Source organism: Plenodomus lingam, assembly GCF_022343315.1.
Source record: "Plenodomus lingam strain CAN1 chromosome Unknown contig_3, whole genome shotgun sequence".
In the NCBI taxonomy this organism is placed as follows: domain Eukaryota; kingdom Fungi; phylum Ascomycota; class Dothideomycetes; order Pleosporales; family Leptosphaeriaceae; genus Plenodomus; species Plenodomus lingam.
Genome location: NW_027093944.1, coordinates 615,424 through 630,719, shown reverse-complemented (window position 1 = coordinate 630,719; position 15,296 = coordinate 615,424). Strand labels below are relative to the sequence as shown.

The following is a 15,296-nucleotide window of genomic DNA, read 5'->3' as shown; positions in this document are numbered from 1 at the left end:
CCCTCGTTCGCTGCCTCGTCTTGTTTGAGGTGGAGGGTTCGCCTCATTCTGATATACCTGGTATTGTACCTACTCATCTCTACTGCCTACCGTACGCAACATGTGGATTCACGTTTCGGAAGTGGACGTGCCGCGGGGAGGGTGTCGTGACTGGAATTTGTGTATGCAACCTTTGGGATCCAGAGATACCTACCTGGCGGCAAGAATGATGTATGGATAGGTAGGGGCAGATAGGTACATGCGACTATGTGAACCACAACTGCCGGTACTCTGGATACAACCTACTCAATTGGCGCATTACATTTCCATATACTACACCGGTACGTACGATGATAATGCAAGTCGCCTAGGTCCAGTCTGGTACGTACTCGATGTACTCCTCTCCCAATGGCCAGTACAACCAAAGTACGGGCACTAATCGAGACACGAGGCGGAAACGATCCGTGCGTCGTTCCCACCCCGACGTGGGCGAGTTACTTGGGAGCAGGCAGGCAGGCGGGCGGGCGGGCAGACCAGGCAGGGAAGTCCAGGCAGGGGGGGACAACGCATCCCGCATTCGGTTTGCTAGACGAATATGCATGCATGCCATGCGCTGTTGTCATGCATTGTACCGCACTGTACCCGTACAGTATAGTACAGTACAGTACACACACCAGAACACATGGCGGCCAAGTCGAGTCATTGTCCTGCGCCCGCTTCGTTGCTGGCGGAGAGAGCGGGACGAGGCCACCACTCAAGTCTCAAGGGTGGGTGTCACACATGATGATATGAATATGACAGGCACAGCATGCGCCGACTTCTTGTGGGGTCTGGGCGGGCGTGGTGCTGAGCGAGCGTGGTTCAAACTTCCAAGGATGGATGGATGTATAGGGTTTGGAGGTTGGGGGGGCAAGGGTTGCCGAGTGAGGTGTAGTAGTACGGCATAATTACTAGAGTACTATCTCTGTGTTGTGTGTACGTGCTTATGTATTGATCCTTCCACTATATCTGATTTGGTGCGGAGCAAGTACAGATAGTCCTCCAGACTATGTGAGTGTGAGATTGATGCATGCGACCTGCACGTCTTTTGTCCGTGATCTCCACCGTCTTCAGTGAATGCTACCCTGTGGTCGACCTGCATGTCATGGTGGGGGCGGAAAGGCGCTGGCGAGTGAGCAAGACTGTTACGAGAGCTTGTCTTGATTCGATCGGTACACAATTCCAACCTCAGGGCAACATGCGTGGTTCCTGTTGTACCTTGCGTGCTGTACGACATTTCAAACTAGATCTTCGATGGGGGGCTTGAGGTCTGTGGCACATACATGACAATCCCCCGCATTGGAGTGCAGTTGTGTGCTTGTACAGGCTGACTGTTTTCATGCTTTATCTGCATGAGGTTATTGTCCGTCTGAGTTGAGATCAGATGGTATCACCAAGACGATCGGTCAGACTGACGGTTGCAATGTAGGTTTCCAACGTCCTTGAATCTCGATTTGGTATAAGTATTCTCCGCTTCTGACCGAGATGCGGTATGCATGGTTCACCATCGCTGGACGTCATTGCGGAGCTGCACAAAGTGAGGCGACAGATAAATACATTGCGCACTTAGCATGATAAGCGCGCTGTGCTCCATCGACGACTGCGTTATCCGCAATATCCGACATGATGGCGTTCTCCGCTTACTGTGGTGTTGATCTCCGATCACACTGAGCAGCTGCAGCACGCAGATCCACTTCGCATGTACCTATGCTGCAGATGGCTGTAAAGGGGCGTGCCTTGATATCAAGCTCCGAGTGCGTGCATGACGAGCACAACGTCGAGTCTACACCGATTTGTCACGGCCTGTAGCCTTCGAGTCCATGCAGTTCTAGTCCATTTTTTGCGAAGCATTCGAGAGGGCCTTACCGCTCACGCATCAAGTCTTGTGCATGAGACGGAAGCAAGACGTCACCGTTCCACTACTTTAGCCACTGTCAGCACTGTGTTGTTGCTTGCGAGGTAAGCCGGTCATGATAAGACACCAACTACCGACAGAGTTTCGCCATTTAGGCAATAACGATGCGACACCGCGGGCGAGCAGTGCGAGGAGAGAGTGAGCTGAGCATGCACCCCGCATTTAGATATGAACATCCATAAGCGACCAATATTGTCATGTTTCTAGAAGCAGGCCGATTGTCCGCGTATCAGTCGAGCGGCCAATGGCTAGGTCCGCGGCGCTCGGAAGCTTGCCGGCGATAGCAACGCACATGAGAGTGTCATCTTGCTGCTGCGTTGCGCAAGCGAAGGCTGCTGCCTTGTGGAGGGAATGAAGTATCGTCATGTACCGGTCCTTGGATTCTGGCAGGTGACACAAGCGTGGGATGAAGCGATACCAGCATGGTTCGAGTTGGCCAGATGCGCCAGAGCCGATGAGATGTGAAGTGTGCTATAATATTAACATTTCGATGGGTACACAAAAAAATAGCGATGTTGATGTCGATGTCGGAGCGCTATGGGCACTCCCGATAAAGAGAGGGTCCACAGATGCGGCTCTGCTGCATTGGTACAAAGCTAAACAGCAAAGGCCCTGGGCGCATTTTATGACAACAGGAAGAAAGCAGTTGTAATGAAGGAATTGCTGGCAGAGTCACTATGGTGCAGGTTCAGTGCGTGAACAGAAGTTGCCTGAGGTGCGATGTGGTTGATGACGACGACGATGATGCTGATGTGGAAACGAAGGAGTGAAAGGAAACGGATGAAGGAAAGATTCAAGGAAGGAAGGAAAGATCAAGTGCGTGCTTACTCTTAGTGCGGGACCCTGAGATGAAAGCCCCCAGACGATGGTGTGCCAAGACCGAATATTTGCAGACGCCGACACGCCGCCGCCGCCAGTATTGGAATTCACATCAGATTGATCCCCCGCCAGCCACCAGCGACAATCACCACCTTCCGCTCCGCAAACATCCATACACACACACAGAGACATCGCACACACCCATACACACGGTCAAGCACGCGCAACACCACCGAGCGCAGCCCCTCCACCGCTGGAAATGGTGTGAGCAGACTTCATTCTTCATTTGTCCAACCCACCAGACCCAAATCTCCGCCAGAACCGGCCCCCCTCCACCCACCCCCCTCACGTGTCCGGAATCCGCCAGAAATCATTGAAGTCGGTGCATTCGCAACATGGAGGGCGCCTTTACCCATATGGGCAACCACCTGGTGTCCGACTCGGCCGCCACTATTAACGCGGGTGACGTCGACGAAGGCATTCTCGATGGTGACCTGGCCCGCGGTAGCCTTTCGCGGAGACGACGCGTGGACGACGACGAGGAATTCGATGAGGATGACCTAGAGAGTATGGCGAGCATGCCTGTGGGCGGAGCCAACGGGCAGGCGGCTGCGAGGCAAGAGGACGCTGAGGTGGAACTGCCTAGCCACGCCTGTGCCTACTGCGGCATTCACAACGCAGGCAGCGTGGTCAAGTGCCTGGCCTGCAGCAAGTGGTTCTGCAGTGCGCGCGGCAACTCGTCGTCGTCGCACATCATCAATCACCTTGTGCGCGCCCGCCACAAGGAAGTCCAGCTCCACCCCGCCTCCTCGCTCGGCGACACGACACTAGAATGCTACAACTGCGGCACCAAGAACGTCTTCCTCCTGGGCTTCATCCCCGCCAAATCCGACACCGTCGTCGTCCTGCTCTGTCGCCAGCCATGCGCTGCCATGCCCTCACAGAAAGACATGAATTGGGACACGTCGCGCTGGCAGCCGCTCATCGAAGATCGCTCCTTCCTCCCTTGGCTGGTTCCCGCCCCCACCGACCAAGAGCAGCTCCGCGCCCGCCACCTCAGCCCCCAGACCATCGCGAAGCTCGAAGAACTGTGGAAGGACAACCAGAATGCGACGATTGCAGATCTCGAAAAGGGCGCCGGCCAAGAGGAGGTCATTGCAAAGGTGCTGCTCCGTTACGATGATGCCTTCCAATATCAGAATGTGTTTGGCCCTCTGGTCAAGATCGAGGCCGACTATGATCGCAAGTTGAAGGAGTCGCAGTCGCAGGACAATCTGGTCGTACGCTGGGACATGGCACTCAACAACAAGCACACTGCTAGCTTCATTCTCCCTAAGCTGGAACTGGGTGACGTCAAGCTGGCGGTCGGTGACGAGATGCGCCTCCGCTATACTGGAGAGCTTCGCCCCCACTGGGAAGGCGTTGGTTATGTCATCAAGATTCCCAACAACCAGTCGGACGAGGTCACAATCGAACTGCGCACCAAGGGTGACCACAAGTCCGTCCCCACCGAGTGCACACACAACTTCAGCGCCGACTACGTCTGGAAAGCCACCTCCTTTGACCGCATGCAGCACGCCATGAAGACATTCGCCATCGACGAGATGAGTGTTTCCGGCTACATCTTTCACCGTCTGCTTGGCCACGAGGTGGCTTCAGCACCCATGAAGATTTCGATTCCCCGCAAATTCAGTGTCCCCGGTCTTCCTGAGCTCAATGCCAGTCAGATCAATGCTGTCAAGAGCGTCCTTCAGAAGCCTTTGAGCTTGATCCAAGGTCCTCCTGGTACGGGAAAGACAGTTACTTCGGCTACCATTATATACCACCTCTGCAAGATTAGCGGAAGTCAGGTTTTGGTCTGCGCACCATCCAACGTCGCTGTCGATCAATTGTGCGAACGGATTCATCTCACTGGACTAAAGACTGTCCGTGTGACGGCCAAGTCTCGGGAGGATGTCGAATCACCCGTTGGCTTCCTGTCTCTTCATGAGCAGGTCCGCATGAATGACACCAATGTCGAGCTGAACAAGTTGAACCAGCTCAAGAGCGACGTGGGCGAACTGTCGAGCCAAGATGAGAAGAAGTTCAAGCAGCTTACTCGCGCGGCTGAGCGCGAGATCTTGAACGCTGCAGATGTCATCTGCTGTACTTGCGTTGGAGCTGGTGACCCTCGTCTGTCCAAGATGAAGTTCCGCACCGTCCTGATCGATGAGTCGACCCAATCTGCCGAACCCGAGTGCATGATTCCTCTGGTCCTCGGATGCAAGCAAGTTGTTCTTGTAGGTGACCACCAGCAACTTGGCCCAGTCATCATGAACAAGAAGGCCGCTACGGCTGGTTTGAACCAATCCTTGTTTGAGCGTCTGGTCATTCTCGGTTGCTCTCCCATCCGACTTCAGGTTCAGTACCGCATGCACCCTTGTCTCTCCGAATTTCCTTCCAACATGTTCTACGAGGGATCCCTTCAGAATGGCGTTACTATGCAGGAGCGCATTCGTCGTGATGTCGACTTTCCCTGGCCAGTTGTCGACAGTCCAATGATGTTTTGGTCCAACCTTGGCGTTGAGGAGATCTCTGCCTCGGGAACATCTTATCTCAATCGTACAGAGGCTCAGAATGTCGAGAAAATTGTCACTCGCTTTTTCAAAGCTGGTGTTCAGCCGAGTGATATTGGAATCATCACGCCATATGAAGGCCAGCGCAGTTACGTTGTTAGTTCGATGCAAGCCACTGGTAGCTTCAAGAAGGAGAATTACAAGGAGGTCGAGGTTGCTTCAGTCGATGCTTTCCAGGGTCGTGAAAAGGACTTTATCATTCTCTCCTGCGTTCGTTCCAACGACCACCAGGGCATCGGTTTCTTGAGCGATCCTCGTCGTCTCAACGTTGCTCTCACACGAGCCAAGTATGGTCTAGTCATCCTAGGTAACCCCAAGGTTCTATCCAAGCATCCGCTATGGCACTACCTTCTCCTGCACTTCAAAGAACGCAACTGTCTTGTTGAGGGACCCTTGACCAACCTCCAAGTGTCTCTTCTCCAGTTCAGCCGTCCCAAGCAGACCTACCGGGGCCCCCAGCGCTACCAGATGGCCTACCAGCACGCCAACGCCATGACATCGGGACGCCAGGCCAGCTGGAACGGTGGCAAGCCCACACGCCAAGAGTACAACGACAACGGTTCGATTGTTGGCTATATCCCGGATGATGTGTCTTCGGTGCACTCCTCTGCCCTCGGTGGTGTCGGAGTCTCTTCCAACTACCCTCCCATGTTCTCTAACTTCCAGGAGTCTTGGCCCCTTCCAGGCCGCCCCAACGGTAAAGGCAAGAATGGCGCTCCTGCAAGTGTTGCTGGTGAATCTGTCGCTGCTAGCGAGCTCACAGACACTCGCAGCGACGCACCCGGAGGCATCAGTCTCTCTGGCCTAAGCTTGAACGACTACAACAAGCCAACCTCCATGAGCCAATCTGACAGACTCAGCCGCTTTGTCGAATCCACTCGTCAAGGCCCCAACATGAGCGCTGGATTCGGTGCTGGCCGTGGTCTACGCAGTGGTATAGGTGGCTTCGGTGACGACGACGACGCCCGCAGTGTCTCAACTGCGTTTGCTAGTCAGATTGGCGGTGGAACGGCTTATGACTGATTGGACATTGAGCGAACACCTTGAACAACCGTTTCAAAGGTGACAACACAGATCTTGGCAGCGAGCCCCTTCAACGTACCTGATGCCAACGCAACGTGCCCAATGACTGGTCATTTCCGTCATGACACATCTGCTCTAGCGTCTGACCAGACCATCGCCAACACTAGCCTCGACATCCATAATGAAGTCAGTCCGCGCCTGGGATGGTGCTCATGGCGACTACCGTTTCCGCTTCGGCCACCAAAGGCATGCACAAAGGTCGTTCTACGCACTGGGCAAGATGCCTGCATACACGTGGCAAGGTGAATTATGTATCCGCACTAACAAAGAGTCTCGCACTCATCCTGTTGGTCAGGTTCGACTGCGAGAGATGTCGCTGGAGTAGATGCGCTCAAGATTAGACTCCTTCTCTTCTTTTCACTCCCACTTTTGTCGATTTACTTTGGCCACCCCGTGGCCCCATGTTTGTTCAATGGAATATATCACAGAAAAATTATACACTGTTTTGTATCAAAGCCAATGCTCCTACCTGCCTGTGTGTGACTGTCTGTCTTTGAGATAATTTGGACTGGGGCACGAGAGCAAGAAGCCTACGCCCGTATAGATTCTATTGGGGTTTGGTAACTACTTTCGTAGGGGGGTAGGTGTGTATAGTGTAGCAAGAGCGAATGGACAGCCTCTAACGGGTCCTCTGGACTTTCATTCTCCAGGAAGGGGCGGGGGGCTTTAGGTGATGTGCGAATATGAGGAACGGGTGTAGAAGGAGGGAATGGCGTGGACTTTCCTGGTATACATGTCGATAGACGGGGAAGGTATATACCTAATAGCAAGACAAAGTATGTCTTGGGCGTTATAGAGTGGCCACTGCATTGCGGTGGGCTGTGAGCAGATTTAAAAAGTTCTAGACAAAAAAAAACCTTCCATGGCATCAAGGATCAAAAAGATATGTGTGCTCCCAGACTGAGAATTGAACTCAGGTCTCCTGCGAGTTGTCTTTTCAAGGAAATGACAAGCAGAAATACTAACCACTATACGATCTGGGATAGTGTTGTTGATGGATGAGTCAGCAGCTGTTGTGTTCATAAAACAGTTTTTTCAATATCCCAGCAGTTGAAGCTGCGGACATGTAATCAGTGATAGAATTTTTGCTCAAAGCTGGTGATGCTTGCGTGACCCACTTCCCACTCTTAAGCTGAAGAGCTTATCGCCATCAAGTTCCTGCCGACCCGCTTTACGATAGACGTCCGATTGTAGGCGTTCGTACCCCAGAACCACTCTATCTTCCTTTTCACTGCTTCATCAGTATAGTCTTCAGGCACAACATTCTTCGGGCGAAACGCAGGCTCCATGGGATCAATGAAGTGTGTTTCGCTATCATATCCCCATTTCTCCAGTTGGGTCACGTTGAAAGCTACCAGCATGCTAAGGGTTGTCAGTTTCGGCAAGTGCAAGTGCTTGCAATTTGAACAACACCTACTCGTGATCTTCATGGACGAGATTATGACAATGAAACATGCTTTGCGCACGTTAGCTCCACGATACCATATCCTGGTGCAATTCAATGACTCACTATACACCGTCCCATGGCGCATATCGGGCTACAACTCGCACAGTCTCGTTCGGCGCAATCCAAACTACATCCTTCATGCCAGCGGCTTCGTAGGAACTGACAGCATTGCGACCACCCGTGCGTGACAGCACCTGGAAATCGACGAGATGAATGTGTACCGGATGCGTAGCGTTTCCCCCTCCGTGTCGAAGTTCCCAAATCTCATCCGCGCCGAGTGTCGGTCGCGTTAAGATGCGGTGCTCTACATCTGCCCATCCCACACCGTTGACCTGCCAATCATCACCGCTGCGTGAGAATGTGAAGTTCTTGGTAACGCTCGTTTGGGGCGGAGGCGGAATGTAGCGGAGATCAGATGGGATGGGCTTGTCAGGACAGGTGACCTTGTCACCAATTACGAAGCGCATCACACGGTCTGTGGCAGCGTGGTCGATGTTTCCCAGGACACCGTGGGCATTTCTCATAGTGATGGTCTGGCCTTCGAAGCCTGCAAAGTCGACAATCAATTCGTATCGCTCTCCCATGGAGAAGCCCAGGTGATCTGTCTCTATGGGATGGGAGAACAATCCTAGTCTTGGAGTCAGTAATTTTTCAATGTCATTGCGCAAACCACGTACCAGCATCGGAAGCAATGACTGTGAAAGGTATAGCCTCTCCTACTACATCGCTGTGCAATGAAAGATCAAAAGCTAAGTCATGGTCAGCAAACTGCTTGAGCTCCATCGCACACTCGGAACTTGCTTCGGCTGACTGCGCCATTCAACAAACGTAGACGGTACTTTCGAGGCTCAACTTCGAGAAACGGCCAGGGCTGACCGTTGCTATAAGGAATGTCAGAATGTATCGCTTCATCCACTTTTATTTTTCTTACACTTGTATAATGTCACCCCAAACTCCAGTATGGCCATTTGTATTATAAATCAATTCTCCATTATTACCGTATTGTTTCGAACAAATTGACAAAGCAATATCGTATTCGTCTTTAGGCAAGTCTAGCGCTTGTTCTTCATCATCACTTAGTAAGTAAAACCCATCAAGGCCCATATACACATTTTCGCCAGTCTCGAACTCGGTGTGATCCTAAGCATGTAAGCTTTTTTTACTGCATTGATACAGATAGACACTGACATGGTACCATATAGTTCGAGCATTCTGTGCGTTCGGATAGTAGTAATCTTTGTATTGGCCGGGAAAAGCGTAGTCGGCAGCCCAGCCATCAAAGGGTGCACGATTGTATTGGCCATGGACATGTACGGAAGAGTTGGTTGGACTGTTGTTTGTAAACCTCACCACTGCTTCTACGATTCGTTTCAGTATGAGTTGATAGTAGTATCCAATCCAACTTACCCCGCCCCTTGCGCATCATAAACGTAGGTCCAGGTTGTAGTCCATCATAAGCGTATAAATTAGCGACTCCAAGATTAGGGTATATTTGCTTCTGGATTGATCTTATTTCAATTTCATAATAATCAATAACAGCTCCCGTGGTAGGATTGGTGTAGGTACTAGAAGGTATTAGCACTTGCATATCTCCGCTCATGTCAGGCGTTGCACAATCTTGGCTCCTTCACGGGCAGTATCGGAAGAGGATGTTGAAAGATCCAAGTGTATTGTGGACTGATCCATCCACCTGTAGGCTCGACCCAGCTGTCGTTTGAGGTACTTGTAGATGTAGGGGAAATAGTGAATGTCGAAGATGTCGTGTTGTCGAAAGCAGCGGCGTGAACACTAATACTCAGGAACGAGAGTAGGCTAACGAGTGACAAGGTCTTTGAAGAACACATTATCAGATGCTTACCACAGTGCATGCGACTGCCAGATACTGGGGCACTCGAGATACTTCAACAAAGAGACATATCCTACCTGAGCCGCCGCATCAAGATGATTGAATTGGGATACCAAAGTCAGTGGATCCTAAGACATGGCTGTCGGGATACGAGAACGGACGCAGGGTTAATTTTGACCAACGACATCTGTCCGCGGATCAGGCATCGAGTGTTCCTATCATAATATGATCATCGGTAATCTCGGTTCGGCCAGCTTGCCGCCAGTGTTCATGCATGCGTGTTTCGGAAAAAGCATGTTGTTTTCGATGTAACAAGCGCAAAGGTGATGCAGATCAATCGCCGTGGAAGACCATCATGGATGACTTACCACGGTGAGGCCCGCATCAAGGTTCGTCATGTTGAACACCTTCACAGATTTACCCAATGATCAATACGGACAAGGCAAGCATCTACTATGCACTGCCGTACTTGAATGCATTCTGTGGGATGAAGACGCTGATGCATGTGATGCTCTTTACGCAAGATGATTGCCTGACCATCTGCAGGGACGCCACGCTAGTCACGGTACCGGTAACGTTAGCTGCGTATATATCCTCTCCTGGTCTGGCTTCCGATCTCTCTTCTCGTGGGCTCAACCCTCTCGCACACAATCTGCGAGACACAGAAACAGCTATCATCAATGGCTACCTTGGTTTCACATTGAGTCCTGCCGAGAGCCGTGGTGATCATTCCCGGCTACAACTTTGTTTGCACTTATTGCCCAACATCACAACTCCGGTTGAACATCAATAAGCTCCAGCTTCAATAGAAAATACAACAGTCCATACACACCGAATATGGCGGTGAAGTATGTGTTTGGTGATGTGGCCGCCTACTTCACCGTAAAGCCATCAGCTTTACCGTATCTACCGGTACCGGTACCGTACGAACTTCAAAAATATCCCTTTTGTCTTACATCGAGCTACCGAAATAGACCAACCGTAAATACGATCATGCTATCAAAATTTGTAATCCAAGTCCACGTACGCGGCTTCAATATCTTTCCCGGCGCCACGATTGTGAATGCTATCCTTTCCACGTTGCACTGCGTGTTTGTGGTTCACAGTTTCAGCAACTGGTTACACAGAAATTGGCAACACGTAGGTACCTACCGTACGTATGCTACCACAAAATTGTGCATGCTGTGACATGGGTATCACATTCAACGAGAGGCCGTGTCACGCAACTACATCCCCTAACAGCATGATCACTTACACGACTTCGTGGAACGCGATGGCAGACATTATAATATTAGTGAGTATCTTCCGGTATTACCCCTTTTCAGACCTATTTCCACTGCGGGCGTCCATAAAGGCTACTTGTTTGTGTTCGCTCAATCTGATCGGAAAAAGTAGATGTACGTTTTTCGGACAAGCACGAACCCATTATGTACGGCGGATTGCTCCTTCACATCCGGTGAAGCTGGAGCTTCGAAAATGCTGCATGCCACAGCTCCATCTATATTGCCTTATGGAGTTCGTCGACACCATACATCCTTTATCTGTGATGCATGTCTAGCTGGTGAATCTGTATAGAGGAGGCATATATTTTAGAGAAGTTGGGGTTTATCGTGTCCAAAACACTGAAATATTCGTACAATCTTCATGGTTTCGCTTTCAAACTACGAACTCCCCGCCAAAAAAATTAAACAGGGAATGCTTTAATTGACGAGCGAGAAAAATATTGCAAACAAATAAGTTCAAGGGAAAACTGTATCACCAATGCCTGTACGTGTGAGTTTTAATTTCTTAACATGCTGACGGTGTCGGCATGTCCAACCTGGCACCGGCCTTCCATTCACTCAATCGCGTCAACAGCATTCACAACCGCGAGAAGATACTATCAGCACCACAACATCATTCCTCTGGATAACTTCCCTCATAGTTTGTTTTGGCCAAATTCTAGCACCATAAAACCCAAGCACCAACATCTTCTACAGCACCAACAACACCAAGACATGCCTCGCAAAAGCCGCAGCAGTCGTCATCACGAACAAATCGTTCCCGGAAGCACCGACGAATACATAGCCATTATCCAACCAGCCGATGGTGACCCCGAAGTCATCAGTGGAGGACTCGAAGGCCTGCCTGGTTGGGGCCCTCGACGAGGTCCGCCCACACCCACATACGAAGAGGCAGGTTATGCGGGCCGTGAGTTTGGCTGGCGTGAAGCGTATCCTCAAGCCCATCGTGGGAAGTATGTTCCGTTTTCTTTCTACTCTTGTATATCTTGTCTCTTTTTGCTGATAACCGCGCAGCTACGAGCGCAGTTATATACATCACCAGGAAAGGGGTTTTGGCCATGGTCAGTGGTTTCGCGCTCGCGAAGGGTTCGAAGACGGTGAGGACGATGGCTGGGGGCATGGATATATGGGTGGATTTCAAGATGGCTACGCAAACTATGGATCACGTTATGGACCGCAGTATGACGATTACTACACTGGACTGCATGGGGTTGATGACTTTGGAGGTTATGGTGATTACCCCGGCGGACACTGTGGTTACTTTGATGAACGTAGGGGTCATTATGGGCATGATGCTTACCCTGGGTATGGATTTAACAATCAGATGGATGATGATTATGGGTATAGTAACTATATGGATGGTGGATACGGGTACGATGATTACCTGGGAGGATATGATGGCTATAACAATTATTACGGCTATGGTAGACATTGCGGATATGGCTACTACTAGGGTGTCTTGGGAGTAGAATAATTGTATTGAACGAATAAGTCTGCACCAAATTGGCTTGAATGATCGAGATTACTTTTCTATTTTGGTAGTAGGAGATCCCCGACTTCAAATAGTATTTTCCCTCCTGTACCCTTGTGCTTAGACAAACTTGCGGAGGATCGGAAGAAGTCTTTCAACGAAATATTAGATAGCTAAAGTCACTAATGTTTTTATCGCAAACTTATGGGAAGAAGTCAGTTGAAATTGGAAGCAAGATAGATCATATACATGACTTCACTGACTACTCCTCAGTCTCTCATCACATTGACGCTACATATAACCACGATATCCATATCCATCGAAGCCTGGAGTTCCCCCGCCATATCCATAGTAGTCATTGAACCCATCATATCCGCCGTAATAATCATCGTACCCGGCGCCTCCACCAAAGTAATCACCGTATCCACCACCGCCACCGAAGTAGTCGTCATATCCACCACCAGCACCACCATAGTAGTCGCCATATCCTTCCGCTCCACTGCCGTATTCAGACTCATAGCCTCCACCTCCCATACCATAGTAGTCCTGATAACCTCCATAGCCAAAGTAGTCGTTCTGGCCGGCACCGTAGAAGTCGCCATGTCTTCCTCCGTAGGCACTGCTATAATAGCTCGAATCATCAGCATAATATCCACCACTGTAACCTCCTCTAGATTCCCCAAATCCTCCTAAACCACCACCATACTCCGCTCCCATGAGTCCCAGCCCACCCGCATATTGCTCTTGAAAATCCCGATACCCATCCTCCCTCCCCTCTGGCACCGCACCCCCATACCCTCTCCCATAAAACTCGTCATACGCCCGCGCCCCCCTGGGCCCATGATATGCCTCCCCAAACCCCCTCGGATACCCTTCCTCCAACCCCGTCCACGCACCCTCCCTCTCCCCATATTCCTCTCCCTCTCGATGTCCGTGCTGCCGGCCCTCCGCGAATCGTGGCCACGGGTTCGGCGGCATGGGTCCGGTGGGTGGGTCCTCGCCTGGGAGCCAGTATTGCGTTGTGCCTGAGCTGCCGTCGGCGTCCATCCAGTGGTCGGTGTAGACGCCGGTTTGGGGGTCTCGTTTTGCGCGGAAGGCGCCGCCTAGGATGTGGCCTGTGTCGTTGTCGCGGCGACCATGGGAGGATTTGTGGTGTTTGCCCATTCTGGGAGGGGTTGGATGTTGTTTGGAGTGGAATAGTCGTCTTTTTTTCTTGTCTCCAGAAGTGATGTAGTAGAAAATGGAGACTGATACGGGTGCTAGACTTTAAAGAAGAAGATTTTTGCTTTTGGGGTGGTTTTATGTGTGTCTAAAGACGAGGAGAATGCGATTTTGACGCGTGAAGGCTTCTGTTGTTTTCAGAGTATGCGTCGTGAGCTGTCACATGAGTTTGTCAGATTATGTATGAGCTATGCGCGGAGTGCTGGGATATCTTTCGCCATTGACTAGCGGTCTGTTGTGAATCAAGGACGAGCTTTGCATCATATTGTATGATAATAAGGGACCACTACATGTTGTGTCGTTGCCATGTAGATCCATTCGTGGGGCATCTGCTTCAAGAATGAGGCTGAGGTGGCAGAATTGCTGTAACGGGTGGCCCTAGTGAACATGATCACATCATGAGCACACAGCCAGATCACAAGCAATGTGTTCGAGGCTCGTGCTGTTGGTCGCATTCTGTGAAGAATTATCATTGCGCTCTACCCAGTAAAAATGGTTCCTTGTCGTTGTTTAAGACATGACAATGGACTGTGAGAAAGAGTAAGTACAGCAGCGAGAGGAGATGAGAGGAACGATGCAAGCTGGTGCTCGGGAACGTAGACACCGCGAGACGGCGAAACGGCGAAATGAAGATGCTTCATATACCTACTGTATACACAGTAGAGTATGCATTGAAGCTTATGCGAACGCCCATGACAGATTTCTGACATGATGGTGAAGGTAGAGTAGTGTGTGATGGATAAAGACAGGTTGCATACTTGCATACCCTAGTAGCTAACGTCGCATGTTGTTATGTATTGTCAAGGAACAGGTATGTGAGTGAATAAACAGTCTATGCTTGGTATAGTTGCCGCACGTTTTCTTTGTCTATCAGTTGTTACCATGGTAAAGTTTGCAGCCTCATTCAAAGTTCATCATTAGGTTAGGTAAACCGCGGTAATCTCGAGGACCTACGGTAGTTTAGACAAAAGGAGAGACGCAGACTCAACACGTTAACAATCTCAACTCCTACGCGCTGCCCTCAGATAGGACGCGCGACACAGCTCTCGCTCGCAAGCTGTTGTCCTACGTGACGCCGAAGCGCGTACCTTTTCCTTGTCTCAGGGGGGGGGGGGATGCTGTAGGTACCTAGTATCGTTCCTTAGTCTAACGTGATCCACCATCGAGCGCCCACCCCCACCGAGCGCCCACCAACACCAAAATCACCAAATTTTCAACACCAAATTTCTTAACAACTATAGCACCTATTAACAACACGCTTGCAGCAATTAAATCCTTAACTCTTAGAGAAGATTTTATATACTTAGAAATAGTAGAAAAGTATAGTTACTTATAGTTAACCTTATCTAGACGCTACTAGAAAATTTAGTAGGCGTATACTACTACTCTACTAAATAGTTAAATACTTAATACTATATAAGAAAGTAAGCTTATAAAGTATATTAAAGAGCTTTATAAGTAAGGATTACCCCTTATATAGACTATTATTTAAAATTTTATAACTAAAATAATAAGGAATCTAGTAAGTAAAAATTAGGTATAGCGCTTTATTAACTACTATAATATTAATCTTATCTT

General features: G+C 50.1%; 7 protein-coding genes across 7 annotated transcripts; 4 read left to right on the top strand and 3 right to left on the bottom strand.

Annotated features, from left to right (window-relative positions):
• Positions 1–951: 951 nt before the first annotated feature.
• Positions 952–1,657, bottom strand: IAQ61_007585 (uncharacterized protein). Its single transcript, XM_066097645.1, has 3 exons — positions 1,585–1,657; positions 1,435–1,546; positions 952–1,366 (listed from the first exon to the last, which is right to left on the bottom strand). The coding sequence occupies exons 1-3, from the start codon at positions 1,641–1,643 to the stop codon at positions 1,262–1,264; spliced, it is 276 nt and encodes a 91-aa protein (XP_065952142.1). The 5' UTR covers positions 1,644–1,657; the 3' UTR covers positions 952–1,261.
• Positions 1,658–3,147: 1,490 nt separating this feature from the next.
• On the top strand, positions 3,148–6,390 carry IAQ61_007584 (uncharacterized protein; the record flags this gene model as incomplete). The annotated part of the gene is made up of 1 exon (XM_003842232.1): positions 3,148–6,390. One exon carries the CDS (start codon positions 3,148–3,150, stop codon positions 6,388–6,390), a length of 3,243 nt encoding a protein of 1,080 aa, XP_003842280.1.
• A 181-nt stretch (positions 6,391–6,571) lies between these two features.
• IAQ61_007583 (uncharacterized protein) lies at positions 6,572–6,775 on the top strand (the record flags this gene model as incomplete). Its single annotated transcript, XM_003842233.1, has 1 exon — positions 6,572–6,775. The coding sequence occupies one exon, from the start codon at positions 6,572–6,574 to the stop codon at positions 6,773–6,775; it is 204 nt and encodes a 67-aa protein (XP_003842281.1).
• Positions 6,776–7,577: 802 nt separating this feature from the next.
• IAQ61_007581 (uncharacterized protein) lies at positions 7,578–7,811 on the bottom strand (the record flags this gene model as incomplete). Its single annotated transcript, XM_003842234.2, has 1 exon — positions 7,578–7,811. One exon carries the CDS (start codon positions 7,809–7,811, stop codon positions 7,578–7,580), a length of 234 nt encoding a protein of 77 aa, XP_003842282.2.
• Positions 7,812–7,959: 148 nt separating this feature from the next.
• IAQ61_007580 (uncharacterized protein) lies at positions 7,960–8,580 on the bottom strand (the record flags this gene model as incomplete). The annotated part of the gene is made up of 1 exon (XM_066097644.1): positions 7,960–8,580. The coding sequence occupies one exon, from the start codon at positions 8,578–8,580 to the stop codon at positions 7,960–7,962; it is 621 nt and encodes a 206-aa protein (XP_065952141.1).
• A 3,142-nt stretch (positions 8,581–11,722) lies between these two features.
• IAQ61_007579 (uncharacterized protein) lies at positions 11,723–12,479 on the top strand (the record flags this gene model as incomplete). Its single annotated transcript, XM_003842237.2, has 2 exons — positions 11,723–11,979; positions 12,041–12,479. Coding segments are annotated over 2 exons (696 nt in total), but the record flags the coding sequence as incomplete, so codon positions are not given.
• A 267-nt stretch (positions 12,480–12,746) lies between these two features.
• IAQ61_007578 (uncharacterized protein) lies at positions 12,747–13,190 on the top strand (the record flags this gene model as incomplete). Its single annotated transcript, XM_066097643.1, has 1 exon — positions 12,747–13,190. One exon carries the CDS (start codon positions 12,747–12,749, stop codon positions 13,188–13,190), a length of 444 nt encoding a protein of 147 aa, XP_065952140.1.
• Between the last annotated feature and the right edge of the window lie 2,106 nt (positions 13,191–15,296).

Coding starts and splice junctions, on each gene's coding strand:
- IAQ61_007585 (XM_066097645.1), bottom strand. CDS start 1,643: ATGTCGGATATTGCGGATAACGCAGTCGTCGATGGAGCACAGCGCGCT. Junction 1,547..1,584: donor CAGCGCGCTTATCATGCTAA/GTGCGCAATGTA, acceptor CACTTTGTGCAG/CTCCGCAATGACGTCCAGCG. Junction 1,367..1,434: donor TGGAAACCTACATTGCAACC/GTCAGTCTGACC, acceptor AACCTCATGCAG/ATAAAGCATGAAAACAGTCA.